Source organism: Puma concolor, chromosome A2 (genome assembly GCF_028749965.1).
Source record: "Puma concolor isolate L17-30 chromosome A2, mPumCon1.1.hap2, whole genome shotgun sequence".
Classification (NCBI taxonomy): domain Eukaryota; kingdom Metazoa; phylum Chordata; class Mammalia; order Carnivora; family Felidae; genus Puma; species Puma concolor.
Genome location: NC_141668.1, coordinates 159,408,887 through 159,430,820, shown reverse-complemented (window position 1 = coordinate 159,430,820; position 21,934 = coordinate 159,408,887). Strand labels below are relative to the sequence as shown.

The following is a 21,934-nucleotide window of genomic DNA, read 5'->3' as shown; positions in this document are numbered from 1 at the left end:
CTTGACAGAGTGAACCGGTGGCAGCACCTGACCCTTAGCGGATCACCAGCCTTTACAGGCCTGGGCGCGTGCACGTCTGGAGACTGCAGTGGACTGGCTTCTCAGGGGATGCTATTTCCCTCCTCCCTACAAGATCTGGGATGTGATGGCTTTGGGGCTGGGTCCCCAAAAGCACAAACACCTTCATCTAATTAGGAATGACACTAGTTTGCACGCTGGGCCAGTCCCATCTCACTGACCCGGCAGTGTGACTCTCCATAAAGCAGGGATACTGGGCCCTGTGGCCAGAAGGGGACAGGCCATTGAGCCTCTGGCCTCTCCGAAGCTGTCTGGCCCTGTAAACAAGGCCCACACGATTGGCGCAAATTGCAATGGGTCTGGGTTTCATTCTTTCCTTTTTTTGAGGGAGTGGAAACAAACATGGCATTAGCTATGCTGAAACCCAGAGCAACTTGTATGGCCCAGGGGTGAGGTTAGCACCTCACCTTGCTCTGGGAGGAGGAAGTAGCCAGAAGATGGAGCTGCTCATTTCCCACAAACGCTGAAAAGGAACGCGTGTCTCTAACATCAGGAAACCTTGGACGTGGGAGCCCAAACCCATCTGGACCGCACACTGCCAACTGCTGCTGACAGCAGAGAACAGACACGAGCTCTCATTCAGCAGCTATCTATTTACAGGGAAAATAAAAATGCATTGCGCACGTGCTGAGGAGGAAGTCAGGGAGCGGACAGAGCTGTGGGGCTTCCATAGACAGGCGAACACGACAATGTGAGTGTACCAAAAGCTATGAAGAAAACAAACATGCAGCGTGTTACAGGAAGGCTTCCTCTGACTGCTGGGCCAGGAGAGGTAGGTGGGCACCACAGCCCCAGAGAACCAGGACAGCAAAGGATCTGGAGCAGAGTTCTGGCCCTTCCCTACCTTCACTGCAGCTGGCTCACTGCATGCCCCTGAGGGGCTCTGGGCACAACCTCTGAACCGAGAGAACCGTCCAGGCGGCCAGCTACAAAGGCCGTGATGCCACCTTGGACAAAGAGCCTGTGGCTTGCAGCCCAGATCTCCATTTGCACACATACCAATACTTCTCTTCTTGGGCTGCTGTGCCCTGCAGCCAGGGTCCTAACTGGCTAGCAGGAGGGACTCTACCCAGGACTATGCTGGAGGCAGCTCACACCAACCCATGAGAGCCCGTGGCGAACTTTCAGGAGTCTTGGGAACCAGATGTTAAAACACAGCCACTGTTAAAAAATGCAATGATAGAGACTCACAAGTTATACTGAAAACAGAGGTGATGAGGGGCACCTGGGTGGCTCAGTCGGTTGACTGTTCGACTTCGGCTCAGGTCACGATCTCACCGTCTGTGGGTTCAAGCCCCATGTCAGGCTCTGTGCTGACAGCTCAGAGCCTGGAGCCTGCTTTGGATTCTGTGTCTCCCTCTCTCTCTGCCCCTTTACCACTCACCCTGTCTCTCTCTCAAAAATAAACATTAAAATTTTTTTTAAAGAAATCAAATTTCTTAAAAAAAAAAAAAAGAAAGAAAGAAAACAGAGGTGATGAAATGCAACTCATCATTTCCCATTTACTTTCCCACATTGCTATTATTTAGTTTTTGAGTTTATTCATGACTATTGTATCTTCATGGTGAAAATGGTGTGCTACTGAGGCATTTCTTCCCAGCTCCATGTTTGGTGACATCATGCTAGTAGCCTGAAATCAACCCACAGTGGAAGTATTTATACCATGGAAATTGGCAAATACTACAAATCAGGGCTTAACTGTCATGCTGGTGGCCTCTAGACCAGGAGTCTACAAACTCATAACTCCTATGAGACTGCATATCCAGTCCAATGCCTGTTTTTGTAAATAAGGTACTTTTTTCCATATCACCTATAAATTCAGATAACAAAATTAGCCATGAAATAAAGTTTTATTAGACCACAGTTATACTCATTCATTTTCATATTGTCTGTGGCTGCGTCTGTGCTATAAATAAAGGCAGAGTTGTGATAGACTACATGGCTCACAACATTTACCATCTGGCCCTTCACAGAAATAGTTTGCCAACACCTGGGGTTTAGACTTAAGAAAGTGATGGAGAAAATGTTAATAATGCAGATTAAATTTAAGTTTGTCATACCTGTAGCCATTACATTAGGAATAGCACAAAATAAATGAGGAAATATCCTTCCAGTATTTGAAAACTATTTATCTGATTCAGCATTAATATAAACAAAATTATCAATCGACATTCATGTCAGAACTACACTCATAAGCTGACTACAGATACAAAAGTACAGCAAAGATCAAGGAAGGCAATCTGTGAAACAACTGCTACACAGAACTGACAATAAAAAGGACTGTGTGTTTTATTAGTTGCAATCTATATGCTATCTGTCCTGTATTATCAGTAAAATGTATAAACTTATGTGTGTATGTATATGCTATTTTTTTCCCAGAAAAGCTTGTTGCCAAACATTTACTGGCACACCACACAGTAAATTAGAGTATGTTACTTCAAAGAACTTGAAATAAAAGTTTGAATGAAACTAAAATCCATTTGCATAATTACTGTATTTCAACACTACAAACGGAAAAGAGGGAAGAACCTGGATTCATTAGATATAGCAGCTCTTGTCAATTACTAAATGTTTACTAAAACATGACTGTAAGTTTCATCACCTCCACATGCAAACAGAATTTCTCTACAGTGATTATCAAAGGCAAGCAAAAAAATCCAACCTAATAAAAGTGAGGTTCATGGACATGGCACTCCCTTTTATAAAGATTAATACTACTACTTAGAAAGTCAATACAAGTTCATTATTTAACACATTCCCTAATGCTTTATTTTATACTTCATTTTTCTTATCATTACACTGAAGAAATGTCATGCTCACGTTTTTCCCTTCAGTCCCACTTGCAGTTCCCCAGGGCACTGTCTGGACACCAGCATCTCCTATGTGTGCCATGACATGAAAGCATCTGGAGGCAGTGTGACACAGCGGGGAGGGGATGGGACTCTCACAATGAGCAGCCAGGAGAGGCCTGAAGGAATCTGATGGTCACGATCTGGGAGAGGACCTCGGCAGTCATGAATGAGGGAGAGGAAAGTATACATTGAGGAAAAAAGGGTCTGAGTCACAGAGCATCTGTAGATCATGAAAATAAGGAGTGGGATGTCTACTCTAAGAACACAGGATCTTAACTGGCAGAGTAGTGTGATCTGATATTGGTTTGGAAGCCGCAAGAAGGAAGTTCCCCAACAGGCAGATGGCCAAGCATACGCCAAAGACAGAGAATAGACATTTTGGCTGCAGAACCACTAGGACTTACAGATGGACCAGACATAGTAAGGTGGCAAAAAGCAGGAAGCACAATCACACCAGGAGTTTAACAGAGCCACAGGCATGACTCCACTGACTGCGATGAATAAGGTCCACGACTCCAAGCACGTCCTCTTTGTCCTGGTGGGCTGGACCCCAGTCCTCTGAGAGCATCAAGAACAGGACTGGCGGCCCTGACCAGAGTAAGCACTGCATACCCCTGCTATGAACCTCCTGGGTATGTAAGAGAAGTAAGTCCCTCCTGTCCACTGGCTGCAGTACACACAGGCCCCGCATCCACTCCACATCTGACTGCTCTCAGTAGTTCTTGAGTGCTCTTCAGGCTAAAGCAGTCTACTTTTATTTTCATTTTTTTACTGCTTAATTAAAAAGACAACCCTGGCTCAGTTGGTTAAGCACACCCGACTTTGGCTCACGTCACGATCTCAGGTTCGTGGGATGGAGCCTTGAGTTGGGATTCTCTCTGCCTCTCTCCCCCCCTCCCTGCTCGCTCTTTTTCTCTCTCAAAATAAACATTAAAAAAAATAAAGACAATGGAGCATAGGAAAAACAAAAACAAAGTACTCCTACTGCCTCAACACAAGCGGTTCTCATTTTATCCAAAGCTCTAGTTTTTGTGCCTTTTCTGCTTGTGCTTGGCTAACAAAAATGCTCCTTTTCTTCATCATAGCAAGACTTGTCCATTTTTCTACAGAGGCTTCAGGACTCTTCTTCACAGCCCTATGCCACTCGACTCTGCAGTGTACTGTGTTTCCTAAGCTTCTCCCATGCCGTTTAATTAATGACATCAACAATCACAATCATGTGAATATATCTATTAACAGTGTTATTAAAATTCATCGTGTATCTATCTGTTAGTAAGTTCCTAGGAGTAAAATGACTAGATCAAAGGACACCAGTGGCTATGCCTCTCCCTATGTAAATACTTCCCAAAAGGGTGAAGTATGAAGTAGCTCCTGGATCCTGCCAGCAGGGTGGTGTGGGATGAGGCGAGTAGGGTGGGAGACAGACTAGGAGATACAAAATGGCAACAGGGTAGCTTTAACGCTGAACCTTGATTTCCTGACAATGCCATTCTTCCCACACATTTGAGTACCAGGTATAATTTCTGATTATTAATCACATCAACATCTCTGTCTGCTAATGTCTCTGAGATCTTGGGACTATTGATTCTGCATACCCTATCTTCATACAGAAAGGACATTCCTTCCTAAAGGCGAGTTCACACACAAATTCATAGTTTGATCACCCTCAGCTGCAAATGCCGTACAAAGAAAGGGATTCAGAAAAGTTCAGACAGATTTTAATCCTGACTGGGAGTTCCGACCCAAGCACCTCTTCCAAAGAAGTACGCCTTCCGTTCTACCAGTCTGAGATTTTGTTCTACAACCTATTTCTTCCTTTTTCCCACCCCCAGGGAGCTTTTAGAAATGTGTAAAATTATGCAACGTTGTCTGGTAACTGCTCACACTAAAGGGAAGACTATCTTTGAGGAAGAAGAGCATCAGTGAAAACCAAAGTGAAGTATCTACAAAATCATCAGGAGAATAACTGCCCCTACTCCCAGGAAAGTGGGAAGGGGCTTATACGTACAGGTTCAGTGCCTTCTATGTACTCTTCAGTATGGTAGGGCTTATCTTGTTCTCACTTTTTAGACAACAGCTAATTTGAGATTGACAGCAAATATCTGATGTGACTTGTCCAATGAAAATCATCTCAGAGAGAGCCATAGAGATTTGAATCTGGATCTGTGAGAAGTGAGATGATTCATTTTCAGAAATACCAAATAAAAGCTGTGCTGTTTAGTTAACAATAGGTTTACAACCTTTCGGAAATATGTAACCACCCCCCTCCCCCCGCCCCCTGACAACTGAGTCCCAACCCTTAGACACTTCACTTCCTGGTTCTTCTTTCCCTCCCCATTTTGTGGGCTTATTTTTTGTGGACTTTGCAATGAGCATGCACCAAAGAACTGAAGTCTTTGTGTTACCTCAAGGAACACACATGTGTTCAATCAGACTTTTTCCCTTACATGGACATAGGCAACTACCTGTAAGGCTGTCACCTCTGTAGTATTCAGCCAATGAGGAACCAGGGGAGGGATTTGCACACTAGGAGATAAATTGCCTGCTGTAACTGCCCCAACTGTGCCCCTGTCCATCAGACACCTGTTCCTGCAAGAATGTTGATTAAACCCTAGCTTCCCTGTGCTCTGAGTCCGTGTCCCTCCTTTGATTGGGGTAGTGGGCTTATTTCTTACAGGGTCTAACTTCAAACGCTTGCATATTAAATACTTTTTAAAAAAATGTTTTATTTATTTTTGACAAAGAGAGAGAGAATGTGAGCAGAGGAGGGGCAGAGAGAGAGGGATACAGTGGATCCAAAGCAGGCTTTGTGCTGACAGCAGACAGCCCGATGCAAGGCTCAAACTCAGGAACCATGAGATCATGACCTGAGCCCAAGTCAGATGCTTAACCGACTGAGCCACCCAGGCACTCCTAAAATACTTCTCTTTCTGTTCTTCATTCCATCTGTCCATCTGCCCATCTCTCTTTACTTAGGAGGGAGGCTCCAAGGATATCTATTTAGTTGTTAACAACATTAATCAACCCAGACTTAAGAAATGAGAAGGCTTTCTTCCCTAAGAGGAGACCTCACGAATGGAGCGAGCAGATATAGTTCGGAGGCTCTAGAGACATTAGAGACACCAAAGCTGTGTGCCTGGGTGGGGGTTGAGAGAAGAGGATGGCTAGGAAGGGACAGGAGCCCCATTCTGCGCCCCTATGCCAGCTCAGGTGCAAACTCCTCCCCCACCTCTCATGTGGAAAAAGGCAGCAACAGCCCCCAGTCCTGACCCAAAGCACAAGTAATCCGAGAGGCCCTAGAAGTGCTCCGTCCTCAGATGGGCATGAAAATTAAATAGAAATTTAAAAGTCAGTTCCTTGGTCTTACCAGCCACATGTTAGGTACTCACGATCCCCATGTGGCTCACAGCTACCTTATTGGATAGCACAGACGGAGACCATCTCCATCAGGACACAGTGCTCTGGAAGGAAGCAAAGACCTCCACAGGGATTCTCCTCTCCTCTCCTCTCCTCTCCTCTCTGCAGCGCCCGCCATATTGTCTCATGACGAAAGCAAACGCTCTTGAGGTCAGCTACGCAGTGACCAGGTGACTAGCTATTTAACCTTGCTCATCTATGAAATGGGATAATACCTAGCAGAGAGCGAGGACACATTAACAGCTGATGCTTTGGTCCTCCAGTTTCTATTAAGGTCCAAAGATTAAGAAATAACCTTTACGAAGATTACACCAAAAGACCTTGAGCAGCTGATGTGTTTAGCGAGGCTGCTCACCAGATTGAATGGGATCCAGCCCCTCCCTGGCTGAACTCCACAGGCAGGTCTATTATCACTGATAGGATTATTCTCCCCTTTCTGCATGGACAACCTCCCTCCCATTTTTGCTCACCTATAACAAACAGTACCCAGTCCTTCATGGTCATCTAGGTGACTACACAGAAGCTGGGCACTGTCCCTGCCACAGATGTGCTGAGCCTCTCGGGACACCACCAAGAGATGGCTCCCATAGCCCCAAGCCACAAATAAAGAAACTGAGCCTCAGAAACATTAAATGGTTTGCCCCAAGGCCACATAGGCAGAGGCCAGAGAAGGAGCTGAAGTGGCAGCCCTCACAGCTGGTGTTCAGGGTTCAGAGACCCCTGCTGGGGGGAGTCATCTTGGCCTGGGCCTGGCCCAAGAGAGGGAGGAGGTATATGCTCTCCAAGCACACCCTCCCCCTTCCCTGGGTCCTGTCACCAACTTACAGAATCCCGAGACTCCCTAGAACTACAAGACACACAGGGGACAGGCTTGGTGCCAGAGTGCTAACTATGCCACTACAGTTCCAAGAGAACAAACATACCACGGGAGGACCCCGAAAGGCTGAGGTCTGGAGAGGGCCAAGTACTCCTTATCAGGAAGAGGAGAATCCTCCAGGGAACCAGCCACCCCAACCCCCACCCCAATACTCATGAGCTGAGCGCTGCCCTGCCCAGGCCCCACCAAACCTGAACTCTTACTCTAAACCCAACTAGATCCTCCCAAATTAGGTACTGCTTGTGCTCATCTGTCACTTGAAATTAGAGACGGACCCACATTGGTTCATAAACTGGTCACTGACTCTAACAGAATGAACAGGCTCACTATGCACCAGCGAAAGAACCAAGGCGGTGGGGGGGGGAGGCGGGGGATGCGACACAGGCATGCTAGATACGTTAAAGATGCTATGAGAAAGATCAGACCAGGACGCCAGGAACAGCCAGAAGACAGTGCTCCTGGAAGATCTGGCCCTGGCCTTGCTGGGGGAGGCACCCTGGGCCCAGAGCCCAGAGAGGCAGATAGGAAGGGAAGGAGGGAGGAAGAAAAGGGGGAAGGAGGAAGAAAAGAGGGAGGGAGGGGAAAAAAGAGGGCAGGACATCCAGGTGTAGGGTACACAAGCAGGTCAGCAGCTGAGCGTGGCTAGAGCAGCAGTGGGGGAGAGAAAACGCCTGAGCCAGACACTGGGGCACAACGTTCTCGGCTGATTCCGTCTAGACTCTCTTGATTGCAAGTAACAGAAAAGGCAGCTCAAATGAGCCTCATCCAGAAAAGAAGTCAGTGGCTCACTTAACTGAAAAGTTCAGGGCAGGACTCGCCTTGGGCCAGCTGGGCCATAGTGACCTAATCTTCCCTCAACTCTCTGGACAGGTCTCACTCCTGGGCAGGCTGTTCCCAAGCAGGAGATTACAGCAACAACCAGCTCATATCTTCCCCATTCACGTCTACCCCAACTACCCCAGCAAAGTGCTAAAACTTTCATAGGATCTGATTGGGTCATGGGCCCATTCTCAAACCAGTCACTGGCCAGGAAGACACAGCCCCATGATTGGCTAGTTCTCAGTAACTAATCATCCAATAGGCATGGACCAGAGGGGAAGGACAGGAACTGGCAGCTGGATGGGCTGCCCACTACCAAGCCTGTGAACTGTTAGCTACCCTGTATATCAGCACCTGGGGCACATCTGCACTGGGGCCACATCCCATTCTCAACAGCCTTCCTAAGCAGCGTGTGTACATCCTCCTGACAAAACTCAGGCTGAAAACCTGACCTCATCCAAGGCTGCAAGGTGAACAGCAGAATCAAGATTCCAGGTTAGTTCAGTCTAATGACAAAACCCAAGTTTTTCTACCCAAAGACCGTTTTCTCCACTATATGCTACCTAAAGGACTCAGACTTTATATCCAGTCAGCCACGAAGCCCCTACAGAGAGGATGAAACGTCTGTGTTTGGGGACATTCACTCTTTGGCTGGTGTGGAGGAGAGAGCAGGAGGCAGAGCAGCTGCTAAGCAGCTGCACTAGACCTCCCTGGAGATCCCATTTTTCGGGAAGGGGGCTGCCATGGGAGGCGGACCCCAGGAGAACTCTGAAGTAGCCCAAGGAGTGGTAGCACCACCAACCACCACAGCGTGGCACAGAAAGGCAGGAGGAAAGAAGGTGCCTCCACTTTGGAATGGGCCTCCTGCACATCCAGGACAGCAGTCTGCTGGAGAGAGAGAGTTCAGGTGCTGTTGGAAGCCATGGCTCTAAGAACACCTGGGGAACGCCTTCAAGGCAGACAGGGTCTTGGGCAGTGCAGGGCAAAGCCAAAACACTTGGGGGTAAGGAGGCACCATGGGCAGGGGTTTGGAGAGAGTGGAATGGCCAACACAGCAAGGTGCAAGGGGGACAGGGGACGACGGGCACCAATCAGTGTTAGGCCTCAGGCCTGGTTCACTCCTGCAGAGGAACAATCAGCACCAACCCTACAGCAGAGAACTGAAGACAGCACAATGACCCAGGAAGACAGTCTGGAGTGACAAATACAAGCACAGCAGATGATGCCACTTCTATTTCCCAATTTGGGGAAGCCCACCACCCACCAGATAGAAAACCATGTTCACCGTCATCCTAACACAGGAGTTTCATCCTCAGGGCGACAAGCAGGTGCCCAGTCTCCTCTAGGAGGAGCTGACAAGCAGAATCACAGAAACCCTAAGACAGCCCTGGCCCCGCCCCTGCCCCCGCCCATTTCCGACCAGCCACCTGGGATAACGATAGCAGTCTGGGGGCACCTATTGTTTCTGTCTGAACTTCAGACCCTGTCTCTACATGCTCCTCTTTGACCTCCTGTGGGCATGGCCATTTCTTCCAAGGCCCCCTCACCCCCAAGCCAGAGCTGATTCTCCAAGAGTTTTCACACTGGAAGCAAGTGTGTGAATCCCTTCTTCAATGGCCTAGCCTTCAAAAAGTCAAACTCTGAGGCTGCTTCATTTCCCACCACATTGGAGAAATCTGTCCACAAGGCAGACAGAAAGAGAGACACACACACACACTAACAGCACTCTGAGTCAGTGATGGGGTGAGAGAAGTTACAAGCAAAAGCAGGGCAAGCTCACATAACACTTGGGAGGGCGATGTTTCTTGCCCTTTGGTGAGAAGTTAGGCTCCTGCATTCAGTGCCAGCACTGGCTTGTCCACCAATCTTCAAGCTGAGAATTTTAAATGCTTGAGAAGCTCCGTTAAAATAGAAGTGAAAGTGAAATAACCATTCACAAACCTTTCCCCCCATGATCATGCCTGAACTAAAACATGTGGCCCACTTCTGTCACTGCCAGGCTGCCAGCATCCAGCAAAGGGGGAGCAGACATCACCAACTTCAGGTGCTTGCTGAGAGCCACCCCTCCCCCCCACCCCAACAAACAGAGGGAAAAATGGAGAAGGCTGTGAAGGATCACCTGACCCTACCCTTCTCAGTTAACCTAAGGGGAAGAAGCCAGGCCCGGAAATGCAGGTACCAGTTTCCGGGTACCCAGGTTAACCAAAGGGAGGGGACAAGCAAGAGGAAAGGGGCAGAACAATCAGATGTGAAGAGACCATCCAGTGTCCATCCATGCCTCTGAGCCAAGAGGACAGAAGTCCAGAGAACTCGGCTCTTGCCTGGGTCCGGGTGCCGCCTCACAGCTACAGGAGGCCTGTGTGAGCCTGGGGCCTCCTGGACTGCACCACTTCCCCTGCCTGCACCAGGTGCAGCACCAGGAGAGATGATGGGCTTGGGAGAATGAGCAGCACTGTGGCAGGCTCTCTTAGATTCCCCAAGTGCTCCTCAGCCCAGAATGGGGTAGAAGCTACAAGCCGGCACCCACTTTAACAGAAGGTAAGAGCAAAGTACCCAAGTGTGACTGTGCGGAAATCAGAATCTGTGGGTGGGTACTCAGAATGCCATGCTGTGACCTCCTATCATCCAAACCACTCCATTGCTTACTCCAGGCCTTACATTTCAGTTACACCCATTTTGTTTCTGGACCCAAGTGTCCCAGGCCAGCATGCCCAACTATTTGATGGTATTATCACACCAGAGTGGTGATTAAACCCACACGCGCTCAGGGGACATTGCCAGCTTGTTCTCCATACCACTACCCCCTCCCACAAACAGGACTCTGATGTTTCCTGGGAGCATCCCCTCTATTCTGGGCCGGTCTGGGTGGAACTAACACCAGGGGTGAACCAATCAACACAGCCTACTAATTGCATCAAAGCCCATAGATGGCATCAGAAAATGTGTGCTGGGACTTCTGGGAGAGCATCACCTCGTCTTTCTTCCCCTGGCTGATGGTCAAAGAGGGTGAATCCCAAAGCTGCAGGTGTTGGAAGGACAAGGAGGACACCCCACTGCGCAGAGGGAACACTACAAAAGAGATGGAACAAAACCAGGGCCTCACCAGAGAACAGACTCACCTCAGAGCCTTTGAGTGGCACAAGCCAATCAGCCCTTTCACATTTGAGCTCCCTCTGGGGGAGGCTGGCCAACAGAATACTTGAAGCAAATGTGAAACCATCAGCAAAAAGAGTAAACCGTTCCTATTTTATATCCTACACACATCACTGGCACTTGACCCCCACAGACAGCACTAAAAAGTCAGCTTGCCAACTGCCTGCCTGGCACAGTTGCAAGATGCACGGGGCAAATAAAGTTGGGAAGGGTCTACCTGACGTGGCTTCCAGAAGGGCTGGCCTTAAGAAGAAGAGGGCAGTTAGTTACCTTGGGGATCACCTGGGGAAAGAGGATGTGGCCACCACCCCATATGCCAACCTGAGCCGGACCAGGGACCTGATGGCAAGAGAGGTCGAGAGAGCTAATGAACCCAGCCCCCCTGTGGGCAGGCAAAGCTGCGGCCAGCTTGGTAGATCAGGTGCTTACCCAGAGCCAGGTGTGTGACTAGAGGTGCGGGTAGGGGATGGGGCCAAAGGTACAAGTGCGGGCAGGGCAGGGGGGGCTACCGGTGCCTGGAGGAGGACTGCCAGGCCACCTACCGGGCTCACATACACCTAAGTCTTCCATGAGAAGATCACAGAACCCCCCACCACAGAGTCAAGGCTGGCCACAGCCAACCACTTACAAAATCACTCTGTGCCCACAGTGGATGGGTGACCGGGACCGCCACAGCAGCCACAAGGCTGACTCACTGCAGGGTATGGCCTGGAGGAACCATCACCCATTTTTTGGCCCTGATGAAACCCAGGGAAGCGGAGCGTCCAGAGAGAGAGTGTGTCTCATTTGTCACGTGACCAAAAGGGCCCCAAGGCAGCATTTGAACAGTATCTCCAGGGTCCACAGACAGACAGGGATCTAAGATCAAGAGTCATCTTTTTTCCCTGTCACAGGGGTAAAAAATAACAGCCAAGAAATAGAAGGGAAAAGAATGCCTCACGCCTTTTCCTCAGCCAGTTCAAGAGACAGCACAAAGCATTTCAGGTACAACTTCCCTCCCAGCCTGGCATAAAACATCCCGTAGACAAACCCAGCAAAGAGACCCAGACTCTGGCAGGAGAGTGGAATGCTGACCTTGTACCCACTACTGCGCTCTCTCAGGTGACCAGGGAGGTGGTGGCAGGTGGGTGAGGACTGGGCAGGAGGGAAGGATTCCCAATCCCAGCGTGATCCTTTCTAGCTGTGTGTCTGCTGGGTAAGTGCTGACAGTTAACTCCCGATATTGGCCCTTTTCACAGGAAGATCAACAAGCTTCTGAGCACAGGCTTGCTACGGAAGCCCTAGAAACATGGGGATTAACTCGTGCTCCACTACCAAGGAGCTCGCGACCCCAAGGAAAATGCAATCAACAAGACCGGTTATCAGCAGGAATGTAGGGTTTTTAAGTTATGTACAGTGTGCCTGAGGGAGACGGTCTTGGATTAAAGCAGGAAAGGTTTCTGGGAGAGAATAGCAGCGATGACAGAAGGTCACAAATGTGAGGTACAGAGAGTCCCAACCTAGGTGTCGCACACAAAGAAGGTTAGCTTACAGATTTAAGTAGACGCCGTTTTGATAAGATACAACTTCATTTCAAAGCATGACTAGATTAAGAGTGGCTTCTTTCCTTGAATTTTCTCAAAAAAAACAGCTACTCAAAGTACACCTGTCAATATATGCAAGTTCCTGAATATTTCTTTTTTTTTTAAGTTTACTTATTTTTGAGACAGAGCACAAATTTATTATTTTTGCGTGAGCACACAACCAGGGGAGGGGCAGAGAGAGAGGGAAAGAGAGAGAATCCCAAGCAGGCTCCGCACTGTGAGCACAGAGCCGGACATGGGGCTTGCCCTTATGAACCATGAGATCATGACCTGAGCCGAAATCAAGAGTCAGACACTTAACCGGCTGAGACACCCAGGAGCCCCCTGAATATTTCTGATCACAAAACTGGATCCTGACAGGCAAAAAGGTTAGGAGCCATTAGGCTAGAAGATTTCAAAGAGGGAAAGACTGTCCCAACTGGAATGGAAATGGAAACACAAAACAACATTTAAAAACACTTTGTATTTATGAGATTAAACCACAGAAGACACAGCGGAGTCCAAATTCCCTCCTGGGCACTTCTTATGTAGGAGGCAAGAGATTGTCAGAGTTAAGCCCACTGCTTCTGAGCCTACCAGCACTGGTTATAGGCCCATAGCCTCCTCCACGACAGTGGAGATCATTAATCTCTGCTCTCTCCTGAAAGGAAGATGGAACATCTACCTCTAGGACTAGTTCAGAGAGCAAACAGGAAGCCAAGCGCTCCACACTGTACCTGGCACATACTAGGTGTTCTGTAGGCTGCGGCTATCCGTTTTACAGCCTCCAGCGGATGGATGGAGCCAGGGAACTTCCTTGCAGTCCCAGGAGCATTCGAAGGCTCTCGACCCCACCTGCCTGGCAATGACACGTCACCTGATACGACCTTTCTCCTTTTTAGCAGGCTCCTCACGCCATCACAGGACCTCCAGGAGTTTTTGGGCAGGCGTCTGGGGGTCCACACAGAGGGCCCAGATACATGTGCACACCCACTTGGCACAGTGGTTCTGGACTGTCTTGAGCCAGCTCGGACAATAATCAAGAGCTCCCCAAGTGCAGCACGGCCTCCCTCCAGGAACTCCTGCCTTCCCCTACTAGGTTTGCCTCGAAAATCCACACAGAGCAAACCTAACCCGGGGTACAACAGCTCTTCAAATACTTGAAAGCAGACCCCAGGTCCTCCAGAGAGCCTGACACTTGTCCCCCTCCCCTCCCACTGCTGAGAGGGCAAATTGTTCAAGGGTTTGCCAGCTATTCGTCAAATTCTGTCTCCCTCAGATCAGAGATGAACCAAGAGCTGGCTTTCTGTATGTGACTGTAAAACTTTTCACTCTGAAAACAAACTATACAGTGCTCTAGAAGTCATTTCATGCTCTTAAGAATTCTGAACTACCTTTGAATAAGAAACATGAACAACTCCTCCATTTGGACCTACGAGCTATAGCCCTGTAAGAACTCCCCTGACGCTGATCCCCACCCTCCACCCCAGATTGCCCACGTGCACTTTCTCTTCCTGTTCCAGGTCCTTCAAGGGTAGGGGCTGGGCATCTCCAGGTCTGCACCCTCCACCCCCAACACCATAAGCAATGGCTAGAAATGTTTATTCAACTGCTGAGCCACCTTTTTCAGCTTTACCACATTTCTCCATCAACAGTATATACCAGTTGACAATTGAGATGTTAAGTGTATGGCCTCCTCAGACCTGGAATTCACTCAGAGAGCACTTTTAAACACCACATGCAGAATATTGGTATGTCTTCCTTATGCAAGAAATACTCCCCAGTTCAAGGAATCAAGGAATCTCCATGTCAATACTAGCTCAGTGCTCTGAGAGCAAAAAGGGGGAGTTTCAGATGGGGGCTCCAAGTCTGGGCACTAGAAAGACCAGGCTGAAAACGCACTGCCTATGCAGTCATTCGCCAAACCACAAACTCAGTCACCCACTCCAACAACCAGCTGAGGGGTCCCAAAGGGACCAGACAGACTCAGGACAGCCTCCCATAAGGGAGAAGAAAGGGGCACAACTTCTACTGATGGAGACAAAGCCCCCAGCTTCCAGAAGGCGATTTACAGTGGGGGTTGGGCAGGAGACATGCCCACAGAACTGCAGTCACCTAGGGACTGGACTGAGGCCTGGTTCCAGTTAAACTGGAGCTCTGTCTGAGAAGATGGCTTGCAGAGACACCAAAATCGAGGCACAGGTGAACAGCTCCTCTCCTTCACCTAACCTCAAGTGCATGTCCTGCCACACGCAGCTACATCTTGAGCCCAGGAGCCCAGGTGACCATGGAGTCTTCTTACAACTGTATCAGGACAAAGGCCCCTTCCCACAAGCTGATCTTGGACAATCCTCCAGGACTCTGTGACTTCCAGGCAGGACAACATACTATGATTACAATTAAAGCCACTTCTGAGGACCACCAGACCTCTGTGAAGACAGAATGTAAAATCCACCTTCTTCTAAGGGAGAGAGTGAGTCAGAACAAGGACCCACACCTGCGTCTCAAGTGACACTTATTACCTGCCTGTTTCCCAAAGTCATAAAATGCCACACTGCTCTCTTCTTCACATATCGTGGCCACATATGAAGAACAAAGACAGGAATGTCACTGCCATTTGGGCAACCAGAGTGATCAGAGTCCACGTGTTTAGATTTTATAACCTTTAACGTGTTGGAGAGAATCAGAACCAACAGTCTTCCCTTTTACAATGTGTAACAGTCCTCCTTTCAGCAGGACCAATGATGTTTTAAGTTAACATCATGAGTGCTTGTAATCTTGAAGCAGAAAACAAAGCCGGCACACAATACTCATGAAAAGTTCCACATCAGTTGGCAATTGCCACACCACGATATGGTCTGGCCCAGGATTCTGTCCCTGACAGAAACCGTAAGATGTTTCCAGGACAGGCTGTCTAACATCATCACCTTGTTAGATCTCTCACAGGTAAACCTAAACTGACTCAAGAACACTGACCTCTTGGGCCTCTTCTCAAGCCATCGCTCCACCTTTGAGAGCAGTGTGGTGGCATTCAGAGTTAGAAGCACTGTCACTTAAACTTCAGGTAAGTCCCTAACTTTAGGGCAGTCACCTCAAATTAAGTCAGTAAGAAACAAAAGCGTCTTGTCCTCTCCTGACCATGGGAAGCACCCACTTAAACAGCACCTACTGTCTTTATGCTGTTGGTTTCTATGCCTGCAGGAAAGGGAGATCAGTTGCTCACCATCCCTCCCTTACAGAACTGTTGTGGGGAAGCAGGAGACCCTGTTCAAATGCTGCAGAGTCAGGTAAAGCATGTATCTCTGAGTAGAGTTCTGGTATCTGTGAGAATTTTGTTATTTTAGAAAGTTCACATAATGCACCTCACATTAAAAGAAAAAAACTTTTAGAACAACTCATGTGAGCCTCTGCTACCCCTTCCAGAATCTGAACCCTGGATCCGGAAGGAGCCTTATGGGTGCATACACCAGTTCCCAGTCCCACTTTGTACATGAAGACCCTGCAGCCCAGAGAAGCTGGGTGGCGTCTTAATCTTCTAATTTCCTAGGGGGGGAAATTATCATTCTTGTGTGTCTCTCTCTGCAGAGGCCCTTTGGTCACCTCTCCTTGGCGCCTGACGTCTGCATAACTGTAAGGAAGAAAAGTCATTTCTGAAGTTTCCTGCCAGAGAGCCTGATCAGTAGGAGGCCTTTACACAGACATCTTGGGCAAGTTCAAGTCCCCTTCTCCCCCAGTGCCTTCTCTGGCCGCTCCCTGTTCTGATTACAGAGATGCTCACCTGCTTTGTGCAAGGCCTGCTTTGTGCTATTATTCAACTTGTTATGGGGATACAGTATCCACTCCACCGTCTCAGACCTATTCTATCCATGTGCCTCATGGTTCTAGAGAGTTCTGAATTAGAATATTACACGACTAAACTTCAGCACATATAGCAAGAAGGATGCGAGGATTCAATCAGTTTAACCAGCACTTAGCACCCTAAAGCGCCTAATGCTTCAGCCCTGGAGAAAGAAGACAAGAAACAAACCATGCTCACAAAGCCTACATTCTGGTCAAGAAGGCAAAGCCTGAACTTCCATGAAACGAGGAGTTCCAATACAAACGAGAAGTTCATCACCTGCTGAGAAGACTGTGCTTGGGTGGATGGACTCCCAATTTCTGGGCAGAGGAAGAAGGCGTGGCCCTTGACTGTACCCATGAAGACTAAGCGGGAAGAAACGCGCACACTGCGCTTCCGAGATTTTCAACACCCTGGCTACATACACCACAAGGAGAGTAAGGCTTAGATTGTTCTGAAAAACTGTTAGTCGCTTTTTGAAAAGAAGTGTAGAGGATTTACTTTATTACTGAGTTGGCAGAAATTATTAACTCAGAGTCTGCTGTTGCAGAAATTCAAATACTCCAGAGACTGGAACTGAAAACATACAGACAACTTTCCCCTTAAGAACTCCTTTGTCAAGGAGATGGTTGGTAAATGTTACTTTGTTATTTCCCTAACTTCTCAGCTACTTGTGGATATTAGGTCAGCTGCCCTGACATTGATTTTTCAAGCAAAAGCTAAGTTTGTTAACCATAATTGCATGCCCATAGAGGTAAGCATTACATGACACAATTCCCTGTCGCTTCTCTCAGAAGAGGTTTAATTTTAGTGTTGGCTCTTCAACACTGTCCCCATTTTTTTTCCATGAGCATCTTAAATATGTGTCAACTAACTATCCCAAAGTGGAGTTCATAATTGGTCAAGGTAGAGAAAAGCAGCTGGGTGCCGGCACTGCCTTCTTGGAGCTACCTCACACTCACCTGAGCCCAGGTCAATCCAGAGAAACTGCAGAATTATGGTCGCACCACCTCTGTCGGCAACCTATTCTGCCACGGCTCCAGTTTCTATATGGGGTTTGCTTCAAGCCACGCTCCTGTCAAAAGGTTCTAACAATGCTCATAGATGGTCACTGGCAATGGCAGCATTTAAAGGAGGCACTTTCCTCATCACTCGTATCCAGAGACAGTTTCCCAATTCCATCCACCACACTCACATTTAGCAGGACTCTATGCACACCCATCACTAAAGTCCCCCCCAGACAAGCCATTTGACATGTGAACCCCATGTCATTACAGCAACCATGGGCTCCTATGAATGAACACCACTGTACACACTAAAATACAACAAAAATGAGATTTGTTTCCTCTCCCGCTTCTGGCTAACCCCCCTTCCTCGTTGCCCTCCTCTCCTCTCCCCCTAGGAACCCTTTAGATTACAGCCTTACACAACACTGGAACCTCTGAGGTCACTGCCCTACCTAATCTACAACATATCATGACCGCCTGTCAAAGCGCCTCCTGATCCCAAAGCTCTCCTAGGTGGCATTAAGGATCAGTGCTAATATCTCAGCAACCTCTCAGATTCCCCGAAGGCAAACAAGCACGTGGAATTCAAGAAATTACACTCTGGACAAAAGATGCAAAAGTCACCAAGCTTTCATTTTTCATGTCATTTGTTTTATTCTCTAATATTTCAGTCTTAGGAACTGCAGCGGCTCCAGTTACTGCAAAATATTCTGGAAGGTTTTATATAGCTTGTGCCTACTCCACCCCCAAAGTCATAACAAAAATGTATACAACATTTGTTGAAGACAATTACCACCAAGTCGATCTTAATGGGGCCTGAAGACTAGGAACAAGAGGATTACTTATGATACAAAAACCAGAGACTTACAGACACCGTAACTCCTCAATTTCTACCAAAATTATACAAGCCAATGTGAATTATTCCAAAAATACCAGGCTAAAGCACAGCCCTAAGAGTAATTAGTCAAACCAATGTAAAGGAAAAACAAAAACCCTACAGTGAGAGAAACCGGAGTTACCTGGCCCAAGACAAAAAGGTTTTTTCCTTGGATCTCCAGCATATTAAAAAGTGATCTCAATGGCCACTTCCTGGTCTCCCAGCAAATGCAGGGGCTCATCTCATACCTGCCACAACATCTTCCTACTGCTCAACCTGCTCCTGCCACAGGAGAAAATGACCCCTACTGCCAACAATCCCTTTGAGAAAACATGAGGGGAGACACTACGAGTCTTCCCCTACACACGCGAAGACGGGCAGAGAAGATCTCTCTGCAAACAGTAGCCTCGGTGGAGGACCATCTAAAAAAGCAACAAACACCCTGGGGTTGACCCTGACCCTCTAAGTGACAAGCCACCAAGCCGGAACCCTCAGGTGGGGGGAAGTAATAGCCGAAGGAGCGTTCTTGAAGAACAGGAAAGAAAATCACCACCTCTAATTCACACCAAAAAGCGGGGCTCTGGCTTGGTCAGAAGACGCAATGGGCATTTAGGCCTAGAAAGGCAACAGGAAGGATCCCACCCTCCCCACGATCATCTACCGTCGGCAGCGATCCCAGGAGGGACTCGGCAAAGGCATGTCCACTCGCAGAACCAAGGGGGGACTCTCCACGCGCCCTGGGCACCCGGCTAAGGGCAAAGTAGGCTGGGGGCGGGGAGGGGGGGTCCCTCTGAAGCCAGGAAGATGCTTCCAGCCGGGAGAAGAGGAAAGGAGGACTTTCCTGATCACCCAGAAGGCCGAGACACAGGCGGCACAGGCGCCCGAGTCATACCCCGGACACCAGTTGCTCCACAGCCTTTCTCCCTCCCCTCCCCCCCCGCCGGGAAGACTTCCCGGGGGTCGCGGGTCCCCGGGGAAGGGCAAGGCGGGTGAGCTTCGTAAGGAGCAGTAAGGGTCATACATCTGGAGCGGAAGAAAAGGCAAAGCTCTGGCCTCAGTTCCCTTCTGCTCCCTCCGCCCAGGCCGCACGGAAGCCTCGGCCTCACGTACCCAGCGCCGCCAGACTGCCTGACCTGCCCCCGGCTCGGGCCCGTGGGGCGAGAGACCGGGATGGCAGCGGCCCTCGGGGGCAGGTGGGCGTCGGGCGGGTTCCCCGGAGCCCGGCGGGCGAGGGGCATTGGGGAGGGGGAGGGTCCCGGGCCCACGCGGCCTCCGTCCCGGCCCGCGCAGCGGGTTCTTACGTTGCTCTGGGGGTCGATGGCCTGCAGCAGCCGGTCCCTGATCTGCTGCGGAGACGCCGGAGCCGCTGTCATTGCCTGGGCGAGGCGGGGGGGAGCGGCCGGGCCAGCGGGCGGGCGGGCTGAGGCGGGGGACGGGGGTCACTCACTCGCCGGCCTCCGGGAGCGGAGCCTCATGTTCCCCGCGGTGCCGGGGAAGGAGGGGGCACGCGGGGTGGCGGAGAGGGGAGCCGGGGCTCGGGCCCGGGGCGCCACCGCCACCGCCACCAGAGGAGGAGGAGGAGCCACCGGAGCCGCCGCCGCTGCTGCCGCCGCCTCGAGAACCAAACTCCAGTGAGCTGCCCCTGCGCGGAGCACTCTGGGTAACCCGCGCCGCACGCAGCGTCGGCGCCACGCTGAGGAGGTTGGGAGATAGGGCGGGCAGAGACGCCGGGTCTGGGCGGGGCCGCGTGCGAGCCACGCCCCGCACCCCCACGCATGCGCGCGCAGGCGTACTGGTCCGCCGCCCCGCCCCGCCCACCGCCCGCCGGAGGTAGCCGTTGGGAGGCGGTTGGGCGGGGCAACGGCCGCCGCTTGGAGGCCCCGCCCCCGGCTGGGCCCTGGGGAGCTGAGGTTTCCGACGGAAACGGGCGGTGCGCGCCGAGTCCTTGAACCTGGGCACTCCGGTCGGCCGCCTCAGGGTTGGCGGCGGAAGGACTCTTCGTTGGGGAGAAAAGCCTTCCCCGTACCGAAGGAGGTGACGGGAGTCGCGGGCGGGAGAAGTTGACAAGTTTTCCGAGCCTGGGGTCCCCAGTCCCTCGATCGCGGTTCCTGGAGGCGAGGGTGCCAAGTCCACGTTGTGATAATGCGCGCGGAAGGGTCATCTTTAGAGGAGCAGAGGGATGCGCCCACCCCTCCAGAGGGCGGGGTCTGCAGTGCTTCGCGTGCTGGGGTCACCAACACATGAGACAGCGAAGCGCCTCTCGGGAGAGCCCTCACTCCAGCTAGAAAGCCCCAAAGCCAGCCCCTTGAGCCCACCGACCCCCAACGTTGCAAACGTGTGTCAACGCCAGGGTTTCTCATCCTGGGCACCAGTGACATTTGCGGCCGGCTCACTGTTGTAGGGGCCGTCCTGTGCATTTTAAGATATTCAGCATCCTGGGTTTCTACCTACTAAACGCCAGGAGCACTGTCTCCTCCAGTCAGGTCAACCAAAAATGTCCAGTCATCGCCAGAGGTCCCCTGGCGGGCAGAACGTCCCCTGTTGAGAACCACTGGTTTAAAAGACCCACCCTGCTTTGCGTGGAATGAAACCCTCATTATCTGAACAATACATTTCACAAAGGAAGACATTGAGGCCCAAGGTCACCCAGAGTTACAGGTCAAACCCAGAATTAAACGTCAAGTCTAGGGAGTCTCTTTCCCATCTCCACTTTACTGCCTTTTTTTTTTTTTTTTTTTTTTCTTCTTCCACTGCTCTCTGCTAGCTCCAGCGCTCGCTCGCTCTCTGGAAGCCCTGTTAGAAATACTGTTATGAGAAGGGGTGAAAAGGCAGGCTGAGTGGATTATTAGCCGCAGCCTCCGGAGAAATAAATTTTTTTGTTGTTACAGGAAGACCTAGATTTAAAACAGGAGCGAGGCAGCTGATGAGAACCACACACGCGCCTTGGATCTGTGCTACACCTGTGAGTCTTGCATTTGTCATGCTTCTGGGAAGCGTTTTTGCAAAAACGGCTGTTTCTGCACGTGGTTGTGTCTGCTTCCTTCTGCACATGTGAAAAGTTTTACATCACACTTGCAGGAGAAAATAAACATGGGCAAAAAACTTCTTTTTAATTTACTCACTCTCCCTCCTAGAATGAGGTGCTTTGTGTACATGGTCCAGGTTGGAAACCAGCCCATTTGGAGATACTCTTTATCTCACTTCAGATAAGCAAAATAAACAAGCTCTCCCTCCAAGCATATTCTGGTCCTGCCTTTCTTTTAATTTCTAACTCAGATGTACAGTCTCTTATTTATTTTTTTAATCAAGGATCACATAGACATAAGCAATTTGTTTTGCATGGGCCAGGTCATTTAAGAAAAAATTTGGAAAACATTCAACTTACCTGCCCTTTTTAAAACTAAGAGGCAACATTACGATGACTGAGTTCTGTAAGGGCACTGACTCTACTCAG

At 49.7% G+C, this 21,934-nt stretch overlaps 1 protein-coding gene and 1 long non-coding RNA gene across 3 annotated transcripts in view; one reads left to right on the top strand and one right to left on the bottom strand.

The window, feature by feature from the left end:
• MED26 (mediator complex subunit 26) overlaps positions 1-20,126 on the bottom strand; it is a 52,325-nt gene extending 32,199 nt beyond the window's left edge. Inside the window, exon 1 of one of the 2 annotated variants that reach the window (XM_086698740.1) lies at positions 19,782-20,126. In XM_086698740.1, the coding sequence (XP_086554866.1) occupies positions 19,782-19,853 (72 nt within the window). In that variant the 5' untranslated portion in view covers positions 19,854-20,126. Of the gene's footprint in view, positions 1-17,558; positions 18,901-19,781 lie in introns of those variants that run through there. The other variant, XM_086698742.1, reaches the window with a different exon arrangement.
• A 76-nt stretch (positions 20,127-20,202) lies between these two features.
• LOC147583677 (uncharacterized) lies at positions 20,203-21,719 on the top strand. The gene is made up of 2 exons (XR_015248479.1): positions 20,203-20,514; positions 21,369-21,719. It is a non-coding gene; the product is annotated as an uncharacterized LOC147583677 (long non-coding RNA).
• The last annotated feature ends 215 nt before the right edge of the window (positions 21,720-21,934 follow it).